Raw genomic sequence first — 21,581 nt, 5'->3', positions numbered from 1 at the left:
AAAATGACTTATTATTTAAAGAACCAAGAGTTAAAGATTTGCATACACACTCGCACCTACCCTGAATACTATAGTGAGCATAACTAGGAGGCTGTAAGAGGGCAAATGCACTCCCATACATATTTCACTACTGGGCGATAGCGCTGTGATGTTTGCCGATGTAATTTAAAACTAAACTCTTAGTGCTCAAAACAAAAAAACATTTTGTCACAATGCAAATTTTGACAATTAATTTTTGAAATACATGACATTTTTTGTGCGATATGTCAATTAGTAATTTGGACGTTATGATACTTTAAAATTGATTTGGGCGCAATGGCATTGACTTTGGGCTTTGTGGAATTTTCTTTTAGCACAGTTTTTGGCCAATATGACTTTTTAAATATCTTGCCGTTATTATATTGAGTAATAAGATCGAACACTTAATTTATTTTGAAATTTCATAAGATCCAAAAAACATTAAGCGATCAGAGGATCAGTATTATTATTCAAATCGTACAACAACAAAAAGTTAATAAAATTGTTTTTGGTCGCTGTATGTATGACACTTTTAATTTGGTCAATATTGGTTTGGGTGAAAAGACCTAACGACTTCATCTTTTAGGTGTCCCAAAAAATCTTAATCTGCTTTCATGATTATTCTGACTATCTTGAGTTTCAATGTTAACTGAAGCCTTTTGATCTAGTATTTATGTAAAATAAAATGTTGGTTATGTCATTTTGGAACCACGTACAGCAACATGTGTTGTTCTTTTAAGCTTCATAGGTGACTTCTGTCCGAATAGTACCTAGTTGAAACCAAATCCCTTATTATAAAACCTTTTATAAAATTCATTCACAGCGAATTTGGGAGGAGAACATTAATTTGAAAAGTGCATGAAAAATTTTGAGTTCACCTCTATACTATTTTATTATCATTTTATGGTCTCAAATATCAAAATATTATAGAATTTTTACTTATTTTTTCAATATCTTCTTGAAAAAGTCGATAAGTCCTCAATTCCATACCGTTATTCCAATTCCTTCCCTACATTAAGTTTCTTCAATGAAGTAACCAAAAATACTCTGAAACTAGCACAATCGTGCACTGAATTTTTAAAAATTCAAAAATATTTTCGAAATACATTTTGTTAAGAATATTAAGAAGATTTTTAGAAAAGTTTAGTTTTGAAAAGGTACACAAGCATATAAACCGCTTAAAGTGTTAACGTCACCGCCTTCAGATTAATTTTTCTCACAAAAACTATCTTCATGGAAATGAACTTGAAATTTAATGAATCATTAATCTTTTATCCATAGGCGTGGAATTTTCGTCTGAAGTAGTTTTTGGACGATAGGGATAGAGCCATTTTAAGGGATAATACTTTTCTAATATCTTTGTCGTTACTTTACTGGGCAATAAGACCAAACGCTTCTTTTATTTGATATTTAATAAAACCCAGTTGTAGCGCCCAAAGGTTCGGTAATATTGCCCAAACCGTACAACAACAAAATGATAATAAAATTGCTTAATATGCTATGACACTTTTAATTTCGGTGATATTGTTTTGGGAGAAAAGACCTAACGCCGTAAAAGGTGTCCCAGAAAAACATAAAAGGTGTCCCAAAAACGTTAATCTGTTAAATCATAAGATCTTACTGGCCAATTATAGCCAATTATGTAATTTCAAGAACCAAATTACTGAAGATAAGAAGCTTTGAAAGTGATTTACTGTCTTGAGTTTCTGTGATGGTTTTCGATGTAAAAATGTATGCAAAATGCTGTGTAATGTCGTTTCGAAACTACGGTCAGCAATGATTTCAGTTCTTTTTAGATTTGAAACTAAACCAATTAAAAGAAAACCCGTTATAAGATTCCTTCAGCAGAGACAAATTTAGCAGAAGAAGATTAACTATAAAAGTGTATGGAAAATTAAAAAAATGAGTATATGCTCCATTCTTATAACTCAAATATCATAACATGTCAGAATTGATACTTATTTCTACATTATGAACTTGAAGTTGTCGATAAGTCTTCAATTTCATCAATTCCATACCATTCTTCCAATTCTGTGCCGACATTAAATTTCTTTAATAAAGTAACCAAAAATAATTTGAAACTAGCACAATGTGCATTGATTCTTTTTTAAATTCAAAAAGATTTTTGAAATAAATTTTTAACGAGCAATAGGGTAAAAAACGCAACTTAAAAACTTATCGTCGACATTTTCAAAAAAATGTAAGAGTATTTGGAAGATTTTAAGAAAATCTTGTATTATTTTTATTATAATTTAGTTTCAAAAAAGTATCTTAACACGTCATAAACCTCTTATAATTTGAACTCCACTGCTTTTGATTTTTTTTTATAAAAACTGTCTTCATAGAAATGAACTTGAAAATGTAATTAATTTTTAATCTTATATCCATAGTGGTTGAAGCATTAATATTTTACATATTCGTAATAAATTGATAAATTGATTTAATGATATCAGAACAAGTTCCTTAAAATCGAGTTTCATTTATTGATTTTTCCTTTGTGTTCCTTATTTGAACTGTGTTTGCTTTGAAAACAAAATATTCAAAAAAATATCTTTTGTTCTGCACTAAATAAAGCAAACACAATTCAACATTCAACCAGAGGATGAAGCTTGAAATGACATTTAATTAATTAAATATATCTTTGTATGTAAATCAGTGGGATTTAATTTAAACAAAAAACCATGAAGATGTGAATGTCCCGAGAAATTACATACATACATACCTTCTGTTTCAAAATACTAATGAAGACACAAAACTGGAAAAAATATCACGTCGTCTTCTCAGGCGTGTTATAGCCGCACAAAAAAACCGCTAAATTTCTTTTGAATAAGTTTTCCAACACTATAACGATAGATGACTATATACTTATGCAGAATTTACAAAAATAAAAACCATTTTCATTGAATCGAATTGCAAAGATTTTAAATTCACTCTCACACTTTGAACTAACATAATTTGACAAATCGATTATTGACGTTTGAAAAATAGCCAACTTATTTGACTTAATCAAAATGCTATTTCATATTGCTATATGTATAAATGCTAAAAATTATTGGACTCCATAAAAGATCACCACCAGCATAAGCGACAAAGTGACCGTTGATATTTCGAATTAAGTCCACAATTAACAAAAAAGTCAAAAGAAGATTCATAGCTTGTGGCTAGAAGTATACATTTCTGTAAGGTATATGCAGACTTTTGGTTGGAACCATAAGAAAAAGTCTTTATGGGGTGCCGGCCGGCTTTTGGATTCATTTTCAGACTATCGAACTAACCACACCGGACGCGCGTGCACAGATCCATATAAAAATGGCAATTGATCGAGTGCAGCAAAAAGAATCCTCATCACGCTTCACTCGCCCGCCCATTCTACACCGGCAAAGCATCTCATCATCATCGTCCGTCGCGGCCATCGTATCGGTCGGCCGGTCGTCGATAGTCTCCATTGCATTGGTACTGCGCTGAACTGACAACAACAAAAAACAACAAAATGATGAAAATCGCATGGAAAAAGAAGAAAATCTAGTGCAGGAAAAGTGCATGCAACATGCAGAGCTATCTGCCGGCATAATGCAGTGCGCATAGCTAAGCAGTTGTTACTCAATTACAATTTCATTAACTTTGAACACGATTTTCTAAATGGTTGCCACAAATCATAACGATTGCTTGCTGCTTTTTTTCAGTTTTTGTTTTTTTTTGTATGCACCATCTCAGGACAGTGCGCGTTCTCAAGATGGAAGTTGAACTTAATCTAAAAGAGCCAAAGCACCTAGCATAGCCCCATCATCATCATCGTCATCAGACAGCCGACGATGACGATGACGACGCGACGCACGAAGGGAATGGTCCGCTTTGCGGATTGCGGCCGTTTTGTGTTGTTGATACCATTTTCATTTTGCTCGCCGGAAAATGATTAATGGTTGGTGGTAAATGAAAATTTAGTTATTCTTAAAGAAAAAATATCTAGTTAATACGTTTTAATATAAAATCGATTATAGGTGGTGCTGATGGGGCATGGGTTATAGTTTGATAAACTGCTGCTATGTGCGGTATGACATAAAACAAGTTGAATTTATATTATTTTTTTATTTAAGACTGGGATTATTTAATTTAAAATGTTAATAAGGTTAAAAAAGCTCGATCTTATATATTGAAATTTGATACGGACAGGCCTAGTTTTATAAAGAAGAAAATTGAAAAGCCAAGTATAGATAAGGTACCTAAGTTGGTAATTAATTAACAAAAATAAATTATATTGTTTCTTAAATTTAAAATGACTATGAGTACCGTCAAATTTCATAATGGAAATTCAGTGAGTTAACAATTTTTTCGATTTTTTAAAGTAAAGGTTATTTATTTTTGAAAAACCTTAAAATTGTATGAGCAAAAACGTTAAGGAACGGTTACTCATTCTTACGCTAAACAAATTTGGTCAATTTCGTATATCTTAACCAAATCCTTAGGCTAGAGCCCCAATAATTTTTAGCAGTTATCAACTGTTAAGACAGCAAAAGTCTGTGTTATTATCGATCAAAAAGTATTTGGGTGAATAAGTATTGAAAAATTGATGTTAAAACATCTTCATACATCTTTTATGGTTGGTATTTGATTATTTGGTAACCGTAACAAACTTATAAATGTGGTAAAATCTCTTTGCGTTCAATCATTAATACCTTAATAATTGTTAATAAACCAGATTTAGACAACACTCGACGAACAAAACCAAACCATAGAATACATCGTCAATAAAATTAAAGTTATTTAAATTATCAGATGAAAAGTTAACCGAAGACATTCTAAGAAAAAATACATAATTTTAATGTAAATAAATTTCTTGAAAATGATTGATGATCTTCATAGAAGTGGCTAGATAAATAATTTGGTTAGCTTCTTTCAGTTTCATATGAAATAAAAACGTTATTACTTATTAATTGCAAATTATTAAGTCATCAACTAGTTCCATTAATGAAAAAAAGTCCTTTCAAGGGCGTACACGATTTTCTTTAATGTTTTCTAAAGTAGGCTAACAAAATTTAAGTAACATAATGTGTACGAGTATATATATAACCTTTACATATTTCAATTGTTAAAGTGACAACTTTAGTTATCAAATTATTTTAGAACACTGTTGCAGGCACGGTCTAACTATTTAATTTTGATGACTCCCTATATATGAAAACATTTCTAGATTTCAAAATTTTCAAAATAGGTATGCCATATTTAAACTCTTAAACACAATAGTTTAGGGGGTTTTTGCTGCATTTCACGCAAAAATGTAAAAAAATTGTTTTGAAACGTAGCTCTTTTTCTAAAATAAAAAAAACTTTTCTTGTATCGATTTCTATTTATGCTAATAACGCTAAAAAAAATCAAAAATCCAGAAAATGAGAGAGGATCTGATATGAAGAAATGTCGGGCTTTATTTGACGAAGTTTTTTCGAACTCAATTTTTGGGAGAACTTAAATTTTTTAGAGGTTCCTGAATTAAGGAAATAGGTGGATTTTAGTGCATAATTTCTTTAAAAAATTAAATTAAAACAAATGTAGGTAAACAAATAAGTTTCGAGGAAAAGTTTTGTGTGGCACTCACAAGTTACACGTTTCAGAATCTCTTTTCACTTCAAATCTCAAGAGATTCAAAGTTTGTATATCAATGATATGACCCGTTTATTATGTTTTTCAATTATCCATTAGTTTAACAAAAGTGTCACTTTAGCTGTTTTAGGGCATTTATATTATTGAAATTCGTGTTTAAATATTAGTTCTAGAGCATCCAAAGCAAATTCACTTCAAAAGTAGATTTTTTTTAATTTTTTTAGAGCTTTTGTATAAAACAGAAAACCAATTTTGAAATGAATAAAATGCACTTTCTTCCAAGAAGTCTGTTTATAAATATTTCCTATATTTTAAGATTTGTAAATGTACCTACGAAATAAGTTTTTCTCAAAAATTTAAATACCATTTTATTTGTCAAAAACTTTATTTTATTTTATATATTTTTGGTAAGCACTTAATGAAGAGCTCTCAAATATATGTACATTTTATATTTAAATTCTGTCTGTCAATAAATGTTGTCCCATTTCAGAGAAATATCAGAGATATTTTTTGTAAAAAAAACTACATTTTTGATCATAAAAATCATCATCAATTTGATCATTTGATCATCAAAAAGAGCTTGGACAGAAAGAGAAGATTATTGAACTCGGTCTATTAGTTCTTGAGAAAACTTAAAACAAAATAAAAGTTTTTAAGAGGTACCGTTCTGGAGCAATACCAAAATATGTTTTTCTTGTAAAAAGAAGCTTAATTAAGAACAAAAATTTAGAGAAAGTTTTAGAAAAATCAAACCAAAAAATTTGTACATATGTTGTTATTTTTCATATTAATAAAATAAATAAAATGCCTTACGCTAATCGGCTGAAAACGTTAATTTCAATGATTACAATTATTTGGGCAGTAGGAACCAGAAAAGACAGACAGACGGAATCATATAGTACCCGTTTGTTGGACTTCTCAACAGTTTGTAATTTGATTAAAAGCTCTAGTTCGAAATTGTTTACTAATGCAAGACTTGCCATATAGTCCCTAAATGTCGCAAGTAAAAATCACTTCAATGTTCACTATTTATGTGTGTCAAAAAAAATGTAATAATAAAATTGAAGGCTAGTTTAAAAAAAATAAAGGCAACTTAATATAAAATTGATGATCTCTTATTCAAGGTTTCTTCTTAAGAACCTGAAAATTTGCTCTTTTTCTTAGAAACTAAAGTTTAATCAAATTCTCAATTGAGTCAAAACAAAAAATTTAGTTATCTTTGACAGCAAACCACTTTTTGGTAAATGATGTTAAAAAACTAATAAACCTATAGATGCAATCTTTACTTATACAACTTAACTTTATGGCTCTTTGACCCCCCCCCTGGATCGTCAATTGGTCAAAAGTTGATGAATTTTTACTGCGTTTTTGGAAAAAGCTGGATTTCCGATTCATATTATGTTCTTGGTCCAATCCTCAGTTGAAAGTAGTACTTTTATCAACAAAGTTTAAATAAATAAAATAAATTGGGTGGCGCAACAATCCGCTGTGAACCAGGGCCTAGTGACTTACAACTCTCAACCATTCCTGTGTGCGTGTAATTTTGTCAGGAATGGCAGGAAACAAAGATTAAGAAAGTAAAATACAAATGTTCTTTTCATATACAAAAAATAATATGTTATTCAAAATATAATGGGGGTCATATCCACTAACGCAATACGATTTATTTTGGATTGAAGGGAAAAAGCAAACAAATTATCTCCCGGGGGGAGTCATGACCCCTACGACCGCCCTCTGGATCCGCCATTGATTAAAAGTTGGTAACACTTGATTTTCCACTCAAATACCTTTTCAAAAAGTTAAGATATTGTCTTGAAACTAATTTCATCTTATAGCAAATATTGTTTTCGACATTCGGTAACATTTTAATAAAAATCCGACTGTTAGTTTTTTCCACGAAAATAGTACGCAAAACTGGTACAAATTGATGTTTCATTTTCGATATCTCGAGAATAAATGATATTTAATTCAAAATGATTAAATTCAAAATTTCCTTAGAAAAATCCAATCTGGATTTGTTAACATACTAAATAAAAAGTTTCAAGAATTACTACTAAAATTGGTAGAAATTGGGTTTCGACTTAAAATATCGATAACAAATAAAGATTTTAAATATTGTTCGTAGTTTTTAGATAACTAAGAACAATTTTAACAAAACACAAAAACTAACAAAAAAAAAACTTATAAGAAATAGTTTTCAACTGAAGTACCTACAAAGAGAATAAAAAAAACAAAATATTGAATTTGAATTATTTATCTCACCTATTAAAGTTTAATACACACAGTATTATAACCCAACAGTATCATACGGAACTTTAACCATACAAGAAAAAAACAGTTTTTCTACCAGTTCACTTGACACTAACCATTTAAAACCTTTAGATAAATACTACGAACTTAAAAGCTCTTCATACATTTTATGTAATATCTGTTTTGTCAAAAAGTCGAAGCATTTGAACAGAATCCTTGATACAAAAAGAGGCTGGGACGCGACCCACACTGATAACTTCCCATCCCGTCTGTCGATTTGTCTTGCTTAAAAGATTGTCTACATGTACTCGTATCAATTTTTACCAAATTTGCGTTCCAACGGAGCGTTGGATTTTTATATAAAAAATACTGAATATCGAAAACAATATTTTCTGTGAATTAAAATAAGTTTGAAGCCAATATTTCAAATTTTTGAAAAGATATTTTAGTCGAAAATCAATTTTTACCAATTTTTATTAATTTTTTTTAGGTTTTTATTTTTTGTAAAAAAACAATCAATTCGATTTTTTTCAACATTTTATCAGATGTCAAAAACATTATTCTCCGTTACACAAAATTGTTTTGGAGATGAAATCATATTTTAGTCATAAAATTTTGAAGGTGACAAATTTATTTTTTCAGTTTTTTGATTTATAAAAAAAATCGTTAAAATGATTTTTTTAAAAAGTATACTTCTTTGATATTACGTTGCAATATATTATATAGAATTTAATTCAAGTCTCTAGCGTGTTTGGTTCGGAAGATATTTAGGGTTAGCCCTTTCTGCATCTTTCTGCCTTATTATCTGTATAACAAAATTTATTTGAAATCGATATCTCTTCTGGTTCTTGAGCTATGGACAACGAAAAAAACGTCACGAACGTACGGACGTACGAACGTACGTACACACGCACTCACCTTCATCTTTTATTTCGACTCTAGGGACCTTGAAACGTCGAGAAATGTCAAAATTTTCAATTTGACAAATCGGACCCATTACAATAAATTCCTATGGGAAGTTAAAAATACAATTTTTATTATCAATATGCACGTAAACTACAGAAACCAGTCCTCTGCCCTTCAAAGAGAGCTCATCCACGACCGAAACTTTAAAATGCCAAAATCATGTGCATCAAAAAATGTTCTATAAATTCATTACTTCAAGTATAATGTTATCTTTAATGTTAATATCCACATTTATGGACACATATCATTCCTATATACTTCATTTCCATGACCTACACCAATTTTTATGCAAGTTGATCAAAACCTCTGGTCCATCATGATGTGTAACATTCCATTTCCATCCATCGAAACAACAAAATCTTTCATTCAAAATAAATATTTGCATCGAAAATCTCTACATCGGACGGATATGCTAATCCTGCATAAGTATGCCTCATCTGAATGTGTCCCTTTTTGCACAACTCCCATATGACCAACTTAACCTGTCCCCAACATCAGCATCACATCGCAGTTTTCATCCAGCATATTATAATGTATGGAATCTCTCACCGATCGACAGGATATGTTTACAGCAATGACATAGACTTCAATAAGTATGTAAATTCGGGTACGAGTATGTTAGGCGCTGGTATAGTGATCTGTTCAAAATACCTCGCTGGCTCTTGTCATCAATGAAACATACCAAAAACAAAATTATGTACATTTCAGCGAAAATTTGAATTGCGAATTGCATGTCAATGTCATACAGCACGCCACATGCGCCCAGCTCTCAACAAACCTCAGGTATAAGCAAAAACCCCATTTTCGAAATATGTAAAAAAAAGTCTCTATTCTTTGGCTCAACCATTGTCCGTTATAAGTCAAACAACAACAAAATACAAAGAAAAACATCGCTTATACCCATATTCAAATTTGTTGGCGTTGCAAGTTTATAAATCCTTATGTTCTTGTTTTCCTCTTATACTCACATAAAATGCCCATAACATCATCAGGCGACACAGGATTTTTGCATATTAACCCCGAGTCTTTTCGTCTTTCGTCTCGTCAAAATTCGAACAAAAGACAACAAAAGTTTGACATTCAAAATGCATGTTTTTTGAGATCTCGTGAGAGATATTGTACAAGAGATATCATCACTTATTCACTTCACACAACCTCAACAATCAACCATCAACCAACGACCAACCCTATAGAACATAACCCATACTCAAAAAGAAGAAGAAGAAAAACCCCCAGATGAGAGATGATGTTGATGATGCTGATGCTGATTCTGATGATGAAGCAACAAGACGAAATGCAGCAACATCGAAAATGAGGACAAAGTTGTAAAATGCTTTAAATGGACATTGACGCTGTCAAACACACAGTTCAAACCCAAGTGACATAAAACGTCAGGTGGTTTTGTTCAGCGGGATCTCGGATCTCACTCGATGTCGACGTTCACGTCGACTATGACTACAACGACGATGTTGTCGTTGCGTCCGTCTCACGATATACTTTATACTATATTCCCATCAGAACGAGATGTCAAAGAAAAAGAATGTTCCCTCTTATTTGTATGTACGAAATACTCCTCGTGCTCTGGCCGGGCGTATAGAACGAACGATACTCTTTCTTTCTTCACAGACCCTTCTTGATCTTCTTCCACCCGACACCTCCGCGCCAGCAGCGTCTCATTGTGACTGCACCGACCCAAGTGTCACATGGTGGTGTGCACATAATCATCACTTGATCTTTCGATGATTTTGACAGAGTGAGTCCGTCCCCCCTTTTCTTTAGGGGGATATCCATTGAATACGAGTAGGGGGGTAGTTAGGGGGGCGATTTAGCTTGAAGAAATTTCCGAGCGTGTAACTTGTCTATTTCGCTCACTGACGGGCTACACAACATCGAATATTCTTTGGCCTATTGAACGTAAGCAACGAAGGCGGTGATGCTGGTACTGGTGATGGTGGTGGCGGTCGAGAAGCAGCACGGCGGGCGCAGAACAACAAAAATTGTCATATTGTGCTCGCCAAAGGGGACTGACTGTTTGTGAGGTGTTCCTCCTCTTGTCGCCTGATGGGGCACTCGCTTTCGATAGAAAAGCAGAGAGTTATTAATTCTTATGGCATCGGTGAAAGCCGAGATGAATTGGCAACATGACGCTTGGCGGCGGCGTTGTTGCAGCAGCAGAAGCACCATCACCATCATCAACAACAACAACAACCTCCTTTGTGCATTCTCAAGCAGTGCGGTCCGAAAAGTAACATAAAGTGATAGCTACCCTAGACAGTGTTAAATTATTTTATTATTCTTTTTGTTTTTTGTATTTTTCATTTTTGTACCGCGGCCCAAAGCGACTTTAAAGATTCAGCTGAACAGGAATTCGATTTCTTTATTTTTCTGATTCTGAGGCAAGGTCATGTTAAGCATTCGTCGTCGTCGTCGGTTGAACTTTACCATAACTGAACCATAGATAGATTGTGGTGGAGATATTTTTATTATAGTCCTGGCAGCTTAATGGAAAATAAGAAAAATTAGTTTCGCTCTTGAAACAGACAAGTTTCTTTTCAAAAATTGTTTTTCACTCAATTTGACAGTTTTTCTTTTTGGTTTGGACAAAAAGAACCAAACTTAAACTCAACTGACAAAAATATTAAATCGGACAGATAGACGAAAATTACATCACACTTTCTTATATAGTTTCCTCAACCGGATGCTCCAAGGTTCTGCTGGTTGATTCTCTGGTAGAATGGATTTCTAAGTTTGTTTTGAGACAGTTAAGGTATAAGTGAACCTGTCCAAGAATTCTGAATGGTATTCCAACAGAACAGAAGTAAAACAGGAAGGAATGTTTGTTCAAGGTGGTCGGTTTAGTTTCTTTTAATGTTCCTATGTTTGCATCCAGATGAATGATGAATGTGCCAGTTGATTGTGATGGACTATCGTCCTTCTTTTAATGCAACCCCAATATGGCTGGTGGCAATGATGCTATGGTGTTCTCTGGGCATATATACCAAACCATTTATGGTAGGAGAGTTTGTGTTTTTTGATGTCATTTGTTATATAAGGACGATGTGTGATGGAATAAAGTTTATTTGATGTTATTTTAGGAATATTTGAAAAGGATTGGATACGGAAGTATTTGCTTTAACATAACTATAATCTCTGATAAGTTTAAACAGTTGCTTGAAAATTACTAACGATTGATTTTTTTAGCGATCAGTGCAGGAAATTAGAAAAAAAACGAATACAATTAAAAAAAATTCATAAAATCTTTTTTGAATCGATAGTACGGTCAACCTAATAATATTAAAATATTTCATGCAAATATTGGCCGCAGCTGCACCTCAAGTATCAAATTTTTGCATACTCTTCTAACATTTCAGGAAGTATCTCAGGAATATGAAATAATGGCTTCCAGTGAGCCAATAGAAGCGGGCTTGTAGGTATGAACCTATTTAAAGCCCCACAAAAAATAATCTAGAGACGTTGCGATTCTCATAATCTTTGCAGAAATACTGCCCAATGAACCCGCTAGTACCAAAAAGTGATTTTTTTGGATGCATTGGTGGCTTCTATTCAAAGCCGCCGGTTTTGCTTGTTCACGTATCTATTCAACCAGAAATTTACTTTGTCACTGAGGGGCAGCTTTTCAAGAGCCTTTTTTACCGAAAATTCGGCATGTGGTTGTTCGTTCGGCTTCAATTCCTGTAACAACTGTATTTCCAAAGAACTCACACTTAAATCCAACCGCATAAATCCAATCACAATAGCCAGAATTCTCAGAAGGTTCAATCTTTGTATATGTATTTTTCATATATAAAGGTTCAATTAACTGATCATAAAATGGATGAACAAATGGAAAATGCCGTACTCGTGGCGTTGATGGTTAGTGCGTAGAACTGCCGTGACAGATGTATCGAGGTTGATCCCTGCTTGTGCCGTGTAAAGTATTTGTAACGGGTACTGCCTCTAACAAAGAATTGACAAATAAAAATCGCTTTTTCAAACTAGCCGTTCGAATTCGGCTTAAAGCTGTAGGTCCTTTCCATCCCTAACAACTTTACTCGCACACAGGAATGGTTGAGAGTTGTAAGTCACTAGGCCCTAGATCTCAACGGACTGTTGCTCCCCCTAGTTATTTTTCTGTTCAAATAAAAGAATCACGAGATAAACTTTCTTAACAGAACAAATAATAGTGTCTAATAAGTTTGGTGGCGCGATAGTCCGTTTAGAAACTAGAGCCACCATTCCAGTTTGCGAGTCATGTCATTGATTAAAGGGACCTACAGCTCCTAACGGCTAATTTGAGAAAGCACTGTTTATGATAAGAATAACATACACTTAGAGCATTTTTCGATTCCTAGCAATAGGAGGAACGCAAGACCTCTGTGTGATTTCGTATATAATTAGAAAACTGAATGACAGATACTGTAACTTTGGAAGTCAATATTATTGAACGAACCAAAACTTAGTCCATGGTATTAAAGTCATTAAGCTGAGAGGTCTAAGGTAAAAGCTGAGTAGAAAACATAAAAAACAGCCAAAACAAAATTACGGACCCACAATATTCACTCTATCAACTTAACTATATACCGGATGAAGACCTTCAAAATATATTACATATTTACTTTAAATCACAAACTTGTAACACAATTTTTCAGTCTACGGAAATTCGTTTTTAAAACAATTCTTATGTCCATATGTTCTGCATTTCATGTATTGTGAATACACTTTGCGAAAGTGAACTTGAGTGACCACAATTCCTTATTGTGAATTGTATTTTCGAACATGCAAATGGATGTTCTGTAATTCAGTGTGTTCCATTTTTTCAACGCATTTAAATCACATTTTTTATTTCTGTGAATTGATCTTTGATAGCTTCCTTCTGCTAGGAATCGGAGGGTTGCAGGAAGTTTTTGAATTGAAGGAATCGATTAATGTAGTATAAAAGGTCTTGTCCCTTAGAACATATAAAAAAAGCGTCTTTGATTAATCTTAAATTACTTTATTTATCAGAAAAATTCCACATAATTTTCACACACTTACATTGTCTAATAAATCTAATATATTTAATTTGTTTCGCAAATTTCGTCTTCTTATTTTTTTTCTTGAATTCTGCTTCCTTTTTGTCATTTAAAATTGGCAAAAATATTGCATCCATCTTCAAAAATGGATGATCCTTCAGATCTGACAGTTCGAAGTTTTGGAAATCGGTCGAATTGAAGAACATGCAATTTCATTTCACGTGAAATTGAAAAGTGATTTCAATTCACTTTCGATCGAAATCCGGAATATTAGCCTAAAACTTACATTTGCACAAATTTCACTTAACTTTAACTTTTGTTATGAAGGTCAGTTAACCGTTAACCCATTTTCAATAAATATTGATCTTCTGTCTATTGAAAGTGACTTTCCATCAAATACTAATCCATCAACTTAAATTAAAATAAAACCCAAAAACTTCCTTTCGATATTTCCATCACCCAAAAAAAAAGGGTTTAAAAGTTAAGAATTAACTTTTCATTTCAAAGCATAGACATCGTAGAAACTCAAACCCACAAGCATACTCTTCCTTTGCCATCATCAAAAATGATCCTTAACTCTGATAACAATCCCACTGACTTTCTGTGATGTCTGGATGTTCACTTAACAGACCATAGTTAACTGTATAACGCCCCATACATAAAGTTTATATAATACAACAATAGAAAAATAAGGTACTAGAAGCAAGGAAGGCGAACCCCAAAGTGTACATTTGCACAAACCTTACATAGGAGGAGGATATAAAGAAGGAGAAAGGAAAATATTTTTGACGTGTCGAAATGTAATTTAGTTAAACCAATCTTTATTTTATGTAGAGGCCAACGTCGACGAGGGTATATAATGTTCTTTTTGTCGTCAACTCGCGTCTTCGGTTGATGTTAAATGAAAATCAACCCAAGTTGTAGAAGAAGAAGTGGTATAGAAACTTTTAAGACTATAATAATGATGGAAAATGCCAGAAAGAAACTGCTCATTTTTCACAACGAAGAAACAAAAAAGTGAAAAAAATCATTTTCTAGAGCACCAAAATAGACAATAGGAAAGCTTTAAGGACCCATATACTTATATTTGAAAGACCCGACCTGCCATTATAAACAATGATGGGAAAATTGACAAATGTTCTTTTTCGCGGAAGGCACTACCGACCGATATATTTTTTGTTGTTTTTTTTTTTGCATTGTATCGCGAACCAAAACAATTTTGTGGGTCACAGTCGAAGTTGAAAATACTGACTTAATTTTGTTATCTTAATAAATTTAAATTCTATTTACTAAAAGAAGATCTTTACTCCAAATAAAGTTAAATACTTTAAACTAACATTATTGATAACATCGCTTTAAGAACCGTGTTTTGTGAAGAGTAGAATACCACACATGGTATAGTTCAATATCAAAGCCTTCTTACAATGCAGGGTTGTTATAATGGGTTATTTAATTGCTAGTTTCTTTTTAGCAACACTTTATTTGACAACTCACTTAAGTTTCATTTTTTGTGTCTTTATCGATGATTTTTTGTTCGGTCTGAAATTTTACCCTGAATCGTCTTATAGTTGTCGAACGTTTTACGACAACGCAAAATTGTTGGTGAATGGGCCCCTTAAAAGTTAGCCGAACATATCCACTTTTTTATCGAAGCTCATTTCTGGTTGAATGGATAAATGAATCGCAACGTTTAACAAATGTTTGTACGCAAAATAGAAGAGCTTGGCTTACATGCCATGTGGTTTTAACAAGATGGTGCCATATGGCACAATGGGCACACAGTACGCGAAACAATAGACCAATTAATAGGCGATTTCGGTAATCAGTTCAATTAACATTTAGGTTGGTCTATTGTTCCTATAGATGTTTTTCTTTTTTTTTTATTCCATTTATTTAAAAAAAAATAAAAATTCTGTTCGTTTTTTATGAACTGAAAATAGGTTTGAAAATGTTTGCATTCTTCTCTTAGAAATACTTAAAGTAAAAGCCTTTCGATTTCTTGTTGAATCGAAGTAATTTGCGACTTCAGTTGAGACCCTTCGTTTGTTGCCACCGAATACGAGAAAATTGGCTTCGAAACACCACATGCCCTAACAAGAGCTTGCTTTGAGCGAACGAATGGCAAATGCAATATAATTTCAATGGGCTTCGCATCAGCAGCCATAACAATAATATCAGCTAATCCACGATTAAGAATTTTGGTAGTGTTATTGGCATCTTTACGTAATTGATTGCAGTTAAGAGCCTGCTGCAAAAGATTCATAATCTTGCTGGTCAATTGTGCGTCAGCAAGTGGGAATGCCTTTGGATTAACTTCTTCGTTCATGATTTTTGTTGGATAGTTTTTTGTTTAATTAAATGCAAACTTTTAATGCAACCTCTCGGCTAGGTGCTTCACTGAGGGCAGTAAAATAAAATAATGATGTTGCGACTTAACGCCTTTATAAAGAGCATGGGACTGTGTTGAGGTTTCTATAGCAAAATCTTGCTTCAATGGACGCACTGGAAGCCAACATTAAAGCATTTATTATTGAGATACTGGCTAAAATGTTAGAAAGAGTATTACTGCTTACTTAAGGTGGCACTACAGTCCTGTGTGACCCGGGGCCTCACCCCACAAAATTCTATATCTAGCTCGGTCCCTATCTAGATGTCGATAGTTGCGCAATCCAAATTGGGTAAGCCCATTTTTTACTTGTGAGTGCCACCTGATCCTCGGTCTTCCTCTACTGCGCTGTCCTGTGGGCGTGGATTTAAGGACCCTACGGCCCGAAGCATTGGCATCCATGCGCTCGACGTGACCCAGCTTTTAAAGTCGTTGGACTTTTATCCTTCTGGATAGGTCTTTACTTTCCATCTTCTTCTCCACTTAACTTCTTTGCATACGAAACGGTAGATCACACGAAGAACTTTTCTCTTAAAACGACCCATCGGCTTTTGTCATAGTTCAAGCTTCTGAACCGTATAGCAGGACGGGGATGATAAGGGTCTTATATAGCGACACTTTGGTCGCTCGAGATAGGGCTTTGCCATTCAATTACCTTTATATCCCAAAGACACAGCGGTTAGCAAAAGTTATTCTTCGTTTAATCTCAGCGCTAGTGTTGTTTTCTGCGTTTATAGCGGAGCCTAGGTAGACGAAGTCCGTGACGTTTTGACTAAGGCTTCGGTGTTGTAGGTCCTTTCTTGACGACAGCATGTACTTTGTTTTGCCCTCATTAACCGTTAAACCCATTTTTCCCACCTCTACCTCAATACTCACAAAAGCCCCATTGACGCTGAGTTCTTCTGATTATTTCAATGTCATCAGCATGTGCTAGTAACAGGACAGAATTTAAAAAGATATAGTGCCTCTAGTGTTGACGTGTGAGCTCCGCACTATTCACCGCGCATCACCTTGTGTAAAACCTTTTTTGACATCGAAATGTAGTGTTAAGTTTTTCCAACCTTTATGGAGCAGCTTGAATTCTCCAAGGTCATATTAGACAAACGGACGAGTTTGGCAGGGATGCCAAAAGTAGACATGGCTCCATACAGCTCGTCCCTGTAGATGCTGTCATATGCGGCCTTGAAATCGATGAAAAGATGGTGGGTTTCGATTTGGTGTTCTTGCGTTTTTTTCAAGGATCTGCCTTAATGTGAATATTTTATCGACTATGGACTTTCCTGGTCTGGACCACACTGATAAGGACCTATCAGGTATTACGGCAGAGTAGATTTTATAGGCGATGTTAAGAAGACTGATTCCCCTATAGTTGGTGCAGTTTAGAGGGTCTCCTTTTTTCAGGATCGGGTAAATAATACTGAGGTTCTATTCATCGGGCATGCTTTCTTGCGACCATATCTTACAGATAAGTTGGTGCATGCTTCTTACCAACTTATCTCCAGTTGCTTTAAAGAGTTTGTCATTCAAGCCATCCACTTCAGTGGCTTTATTAGAGCTTAGATGTGGCAATCTTACTTCGTCTAAGTCGGGAGGACGGGATTGTTGGCTTTCGTTTCGTTTCGACACTTTGGTCGCTCGAAATAGGGCATTTCTTTTCCCTTGCTTTCTTATCCCAAAGAAACAGCGGTGGGCAAGAGCAATTCTTAGTTTAATCTCAATGCTGGTGTTGTTTTGCGTGTTCGTAACGGAGCCTATGTAGACAAAGTCCTTAGCTTTCTTAAAGTTACTCCTGTGGATGGTGACGTTTTGACTGAGACGTGTAAGTGTTGTACGTTCTTTCTTGATGTACTTTATTTTGCCCTCATTAAAAGCTAAACTCATTTTTGCCGCCTTTCCCCAATTGACATTACGCTGATTTCTTTGCATTATGTCAATGTCATCGATGAATCCCAGTAATTGGACAGACTTTTTGAAAGATGGTGCCTCTAGTGTTGATGTGGGAGCTCTGCACTATTCTTTCAAGTACGATGTTAAAAAATAGAATGACAGCGCAACACGTGAAAGCCTTTTTTGGCACCGAAATGTTTCCAAACTTTATGAAGCAGCTCAAATTCTCCATGGTCACCCTGCACAAATGGACAAGTTTGTAGGCGTAGGCGTTTTCATTTGCGGCCTTGAAATCGATAAAAAGATATTGGGTGTGGATTTGATGTTCTTGGGTTATTTCCATTATCTGCCGTAATGTGAATATTTGATCAACTGTAGTCTTTCCTGGTCTTAAAACACACTGATAAGGACCTATCAGGTTGTTGACGTTCAGCTTTAGACGTTCACATAGAATGCAAGAAAAGACTTTGTAAGCGATGTTAAGTTAACTGACTGACTACTATATAGTTGGTGCAGTTTTAAGGGTCTCCTTTTTCAGTATCGGGTAAACAATAATCAGGTTTCATTGATTCTGCATGCTTTCTGTAAGAAAGAATATACAAATATTTTATTTAGCAGATGAACCATCTGAGGCGCAGTCACGGTCAACATTTGCATGAAATAATCTTCAAACATTAAATTATATTGATCATACTATTGATTGATTTGCATTTTTCATGTTTGTCTTAGATTAATATTTTTTCAGTTTCAGTTTTAATAAACCGCTCATTGTTTTATAATATTTCTTCATATACCATCGCTGTTTGTTCTGAGTTAAATCTCATGCCTCACGCATTTAACCCAAGTATTGTTGCTTGGGATGCAAAGTATTAATATTTCGCAGAAATAAATTAATGATCCGTGGTGATAATCTTTAATAAAACACGATTTTTCCATATGAATTTATAAAAGAAATGTATGGTATAGCTTCTTCTACAACTTGTATCTTGTATAAATGTTTATGGCAGGCAGATGGAATGTCGCAGTTTATACGGTGTAAATGAGGCAAGTCTCCACGTCTTCATTTTAAAATTAATTAATTATGTATTCGCAAAAACAATAGACACTCGCTGTTAAAGTTGCCATAGCTTCTTGCATCTTGTTATTTATTTTTTTATTTTTGTTTTTAGATATTTGCATCTTATATATTTTTCATTCTAACAAATAGTTATTCATTGCAAGAGTGTCAATGTTGCATTTACATTGAAATTTTAATTTTTATTATTTTATCCATTCGAACGGCTACGAGTTGAACGATGTTTTTTCTTCTTCTTATAGAATCTTGTTCAGAAAATAAAAATTTTCAAAAAAGGAAAAACAACATCAGAAATATAGTAAGAGCAAGAGGCTGGGCCGTCATCCATGGCCAAGCCATTCGTATAGGTACACTATACACTTTAGACTCATACAAAATGTTGCAGAGAGGTTAGGCATATAGAATTGATGCGAACGTGATCATGATAAAGATGACATGTGAAGCATCTGACAAATGATCAGAACATCCGATTGTGACAAGTTACCTGTTGTTATGAAAAATGCCTCTACAGTCAATTTGTCAGATATTTAAATAAAGTAATTTACAATCGTCAATGTGCATGAAACGACGACATGACACTTTCGCAATGAGGTCCCCATCATCATCTGCGGCTGAGAAAGAGAAAGATAGATAGAGAAACAGGCGCTGCATCATGCTGCTGATTCTGACGCTGACTATGCTGGATGATGGGGACTGAGGCTGGGTGGGCTATATTTTTGTTTTTGTTTTACACGTGTGCGCTCGCGCATCAGTATTAGCAACATTAGCAGAGCCAGGGCAGTTTTGCACACATTAACATCTGGTTTTGACATCGACTTTGAGATAGGTTTTTAGAAGAAGAAGGCCAATAATTTAAGTTTTCTTTTCTACTTCCTTATAAATTAGACAGGAATAGGTACCTACCATTAGTTTAAGTCTATGGTGAAAATGCCCATTTGTCATAAGCTATTAAACGTCAAACCTTACAACAAAAAAAAAACATTCACCGACGTAATTGCATTTATTTTAAAAGTTGATTTTTAAACTTCAAATCATATAGTTTTTATTAACACCGACAGAAGTTCTGAAAAAGTATACGTACACTAGTACGTATTCATGCGTCAGATATTATCGGATTTTTTAAATCATTTGAACGGACTTTCAAAGTGTCAATTTTTCTGTTGGTCATAAAATCAGCTGAATGACATGAGTTAAATAGGCTTTAAGGATCGTTACGCTTTGTGTTGGCTTATTCGCATAAACCTGAGATTTTAAAAATCTGCAGAAGAAAAAGTCTAACAGAGTTTAATGGCCCTGATAGTGTACATCATCTTCATGTGAATTTCCCGAAGCAGTATTCCGTATTCTGTTAAGAACAAAAACCTATAGCGATTTTAAAATGAGTATCAATGTAGTAATATGAAACTTTCGAAAAATTATGAAAGCCTCTATTGAATAGTGACTTGGCATAGCTTATCTTTGATTTTATGTTGATTTGTACCTTTCAAAAATTCAATAACATTATTTTTCTGTACAGAATTGGTCACATCATTGCTTAAAATGCTTTTGAGTAAACATTAGATCATCAATTATATGGTTACTACAAGTCTTCACAGAAGATAAATTGTAGCTGTTTTTATTTCCTTGCTAAGGGACTTTTGAAGAGAAATGTTTGACTTATATGATCTTATATGCGTTTCGCCCCGATGCAATGGTTGGGCTCATCAGAAGATGACCATTACACCTTGTCTTGACGCATATTTTCTCGAATAAATAGCTTTATGTAGCTCATATTATATGAAATCTCGATTTATTCGAGAAAATATGCGTCAAGATAAGGTGTAATGGTCATCTTCTGATGAGCCCAACCATTGCATCGGGGCGAAACGCATATAAGAACACCTATGTTGGTTTATTTTTATTTTCATTTCATGATTTTAAAAATAAAAATTTTATTTTCATGATTTTAAATCATATTTATTAAAAACAATTGGTGTTCAGGAAGAAACAATTCGACTGTTAACAGTCAAACATTTCTCTTCATAAGATTATCAGTTTCAAATTTTTCAAGGGGCCCATTCAGTGAACACAAGCTGTTGTCTTCTGTTGTCTATGGGCGTCAGTTCAAAATTTGTGTACGTTTGGATTTCCAAGTCGCGATGTTATCGACTTCTGATGCAAATAATTTATTGATAGCTGAGCTTTTCAGAGAAGATCCTATGTTTCGTTGACTTACGGGACATGTTTGATAGTTACTGAACTATAAATTGACATAGAGCTATACACTTCACTCGAATAGGCTCTCGGAAGAAGGTCAATTAGGGCTACCCAAAAATGGTCAAACGCGAGGAACGTTTCTATAGGAAGTTTTTGTGATCAGTTTGATTTGCGGATTAAAAATTTTGACATTTCT

General features: G+C 33.8%; 2 protein-coding genes across 2 annotated transcripts in view; one reads left to right on the top strand and one right to left on the bottom strand.

Moving 5' to 3' along the window:
• LOC129938696 (homeotic protein Sex combs reduced) overlaps window positions 1–21,581 on the top strand; it is a 107,986-nt gene that overhangs the window by 76,537 nt on the left and 9,868 nt on the right. The gene's annotated exons all lie outside the window — the stretch shown is intronic.
• On the bottom strand, window positions 15,817–16,167 carry LOC129938697 (NHP2-like protein 1 homolog). Its single transcript, XM_056046392.1, has one exon. It carries the CDS (start codon window positions 16,165–16,167, stop codon window positions 15,817–15,819), a length of 351 nt encoding a protein of 116 aa, XP_055902367.1.

The sequence above is a fragment of the Eupeodes corollae genome, chromosome 1 (assembly GCF_945859685.1).
Source record: "Eupeodes corollae chromosome 1, idEupCoro1.1, whole genome shotgun sequence".
Classification (NCBI taxonomy): domain Eukaryota; kingdom Metazoa; phylum Arthropoda; class Insecta; order Diptera; family Syrphidae; genus Eupeodes; species Eupeodes corollae.
This window is presented reverse-complemented; position numbering and strand designations above follow the sequence as displayed.

Bases quoted from the DNA above. Each gene is read 5' to 3' on its own strand.
- LOC129938697 (XM_056046392.1), bottom strand. From the start codon at position 16,167: ATGAACGAAGAAGTTAATCCAAAGGCATTCCCACTTGCTGACGCACAA.